This window comes from Pteropus vampyrus, unplaced genomic scaffold (genome assembly GCF_000151845.1).
Source record: "Pteropus vampyrus isolate Shadow unplaced genomic scaffold, Pvam_2.0 Scaffold77, whole genome shotgun sequence".
Lineage (NCBI taxonomy): Eukaryota > Metazoa > Chordata > Mammalia > Chiroptera > Pteropodidae > Pteropus > Pteropus vampyrus.
Genome location: NW_011888858.1, coordinates 5,812,723 through 5,815,852, shown reverse-complemented (window position 1 = coordinate 5,815,852; position 3,130 = coordinate 5,812,723). Strand labels below are relative to the sequence as shown.

At 39.4% G+C, this 3,130-nt stretch overlaps 1 protein-coding gene across 1 annotated transcript in view; it reads left to right on the top strand.

Annotated features, from left to right (window-relative positions):
• The window catches only part of DCUN1D4 (defective in cullin neddylation 1 domain containing 4), a 71,583-nt gene that overhangs the window by 44,062 nt on the left and 24,391 nt on the right, over positions 1-3,130 (top strand). The window contains 1 exon segment of the mRNA XM_023532133.1: positions 2,794-2,906. Within this exon segment, the coding sequence (XP_023387901.1) occupies positions 2,794-2,906 (113 nt within the window).

Sequence of the window (3,130 nt, the reverse complement as noted above, 5' to 3'; positions counted from 1 at the left end):
GAAAACAAATTGTTATTCTACATTGTATGTTGAAGGATATGGTTGAGATAGATGACTAAACATTTCAGATAGTACTGGAACATGTGCTAATTCTCCACATAGTAACTTTGATCTATAGTACTTGGAATGACTTCTCTTTTTCTTTTCACTTTTACTAGGAATAATAGACTTCGATTTTTATTAGTTTAAAATCAGAGTTGAAATGGTTTTATGGTTTTATTTTAATAATTTTGGAATTTATCAACTTTAAGTATCATTGTCCATTTGTTATTGATGATAATGCTCTATTTGCTTCGGGCCTTAGTAGTTTATGAAGCCTTCTTAGTATTTTCCCGTTTGAGCCTCATGGCTACCTAGACAGATCGGGCTTGATCCTTGTGTATTTTACAAATGAGGGAACTGAGGCTCAGAGAGGATACATGATTTGTGAAAGTAAGTGAAAGAGATGAGAAGAAAACCCAAGACTTCTGATTCTTCCTGTACAACTATTGTCTGATGGCAAATGAGTTTTAGGTAAAAGCCAAATCACCCTTTTACAAAATAAACTTTTCCGTTAGTATGCTTTGGAATTTAGGGTTAAGTCTCTGAAATCTCTTTAAATTGTGTTGTGTTGGTAAACATCGCATGACTTTAAGCCATTTAATTCTTTCATTTTTTCCTCACTGCCTTTATTCCGAATAGAGTACACGGTAGCTACTCTTTTTTTTAAGTGTCCTTGTAATGATGACTGCATGGCCCTATCAAGATTTTATTCAAGGCCTCAGAGGAGGCACCATCAACATTTTTTCAGGCATATTTTCAATTGCCTTAAGATAGTATAATATTCATTTTTGTATAGTTCTAGATTGTTTTTTTACATTTGTCGTTACGAAAGAATGTTACACGATGCCAGGCCTTGCCTGCGTGATTTGAGGGCCTCGCCACCTGGGAAGCGAAATAAGCAGTTTCCTAGATGAAATCTGCATGTATGTTTGGATTTGGGGTGTGGGGGACACACCGCAGGCTCATCGTTGGGAACTCTGCTTGCCAGTTTATGTGACACAGGTGGCAGGTAGTTTCCTATAGAATGCTGGCACTTGGTCCTTGCAATTTAGGGTGCAATAACAAGCCTGATCTACTGTAAAGTCATTGAGGAATCTTCTTTCTTTTGAGAATCTCTGAGACTGGTTTTGTCATCAGTGAGGTAGAGATAATTACTCAGAATATCTGTAAGGTTCTTTGTAATTCAAAAATCGACCAATTTCATGGTTTAAGCACCTCCACCCCCCCTCCCCCGCCCCCAGTCCCCCTAGATTTGTCATTTGTTTAGCAAATATTTGAATGGCAATGATGTGCCAAGCACAGTGTTCTAGGTCCTGGGGAAACAAAACCCATGAATAAGACAAAGTCCATTCAGGGCCAGGGCTTGGAAGCAATGCAGGCAAAAGATCCGGAAATAATAGGATCACTTCTCTTTATGCTACTTGTATTAGCTAAGTAAGTACTGTTATTGGTAACGTATGTGCACCCAGTAAATAAGAAAACTCAGGCCCATCATTTATATGCTAAAGATAGAAAGTAGTCCCTTTTTGAATGATCTGTTTTGTCTTCTATTTTGGATTCTTTTTATTTTTTGCTCCTTTTCGGTTTCATTAAACCTGTCTACTGAACTGTTTTGGACTCAAACTGGATTTAAAGTGTATATAACAAAACCCGTATTTATATATACTAGTAGATTGGGTTAAAATGCTAGGTTTTTTAAAATTGTTACTATAGAGTGAGAGTGTGCTAGAAATAGGAAGCCCACTGGTTTTGAAACCAGAGTTTTGAATCAGTTTGACCACTTCCTGAGTGTCTGTGGTAGCATTTCTAAAACCAGGAAGGCGAAGTGATAAAATGTGGTGTACATTTGGGCACTCAGAAATCAGTCTTACCCTGTCTAGAGGAGTTGCAGGCGTGGTCTCTCCAGAGCCCAGTTTTGTGAGAACGTCTGAAGAACTGACAGTAGCTGGTAGATAATGGCTGTCCCCAAGCTCTCTAGGTCATTCTCAGTCAGAGAAGGCACAGCTCTTGTTTTATTTATTGCCTGTTTCAACATGTGGTTTTAAGGTTACTTCTGATGAATTAAGCTTTATAGGGATGTTTAAGTTAAATAAAATAGTAAAATATGTTAGAGTTGTAGCTAATTTTGCATAGAACTGACGATGGGCTGGGAAAATACCTTTAGTCTGCCTAAGGTGAAGGGGCGAAAGCCTTTTCTGGGTAAGGGGGAAGAACTACCTTTGATTTTATAACCTTTGAGGATTATTGTCTTGATTTCTGTTGCTTCCGAATGGGTTTCGTGACAGCAAAACGCAAATAAGAACTGATTCCATGATATGTGTCCATTTTTGTTTAGGCAGATGATGCTCCATAGCAGTGTGGCACTGTTAACACTACAATTTCAGTGAGTTTTCTTATACATGGTACAAAGAAAAGCAGGGCAAAACGGATTGAAAATATGGCTTCTTTCTGAAAAATCTCAGGCTGGTTGCTTAAACTTCCTAAGCCTGTTTCTAGGCCCTTTGTAGAACTGAGTCACCTCTGCAGATGATCTTATTGAGTGGCCACTAGATGGCAACCTGTGGTCCACACACAGCATGGCTCAATGGCTTCTCCCTAGTGGGGGTTAGTTTGGAGGCTCTGCGGGACAAAGCCTCTTTTAGAGCAGATTGAATTCTTTATTGACAGTATCATCTCTAACCCATGCAACTATACTTAATAGATACATGAAGTGAAAATTTTACTTTGGGCATTTCGTGCTTTATACTCCAGATGAGATCTCTGAGCGTCTTTCAAACGCCCTTTGCCAAGGTGGCTGGACTCGCTCCCAGACATGCTGCAGAACTCGACATTTTGCCTTGCAGCTCGAAAAGACTTCCAGCTATGTTATTTCCTTTTAGCATGTAGCAGTTACCTAAATGAGTGGTTCGTGCCCTTGAATCCATTGAAACAAACAGCTGCTCTGCTTCTCTCATTGGGCAGGGCTAAACTAAACTAGCCAAAATTTGGCCAGTATCCTGTGTTTTTGGGCCTTAGCCTTCCTTTTCAGTGAAGAACAGGGACCTCTACCTTATGTTTTGATGTTAGCATTCTCTCCTCTTTGACCCTC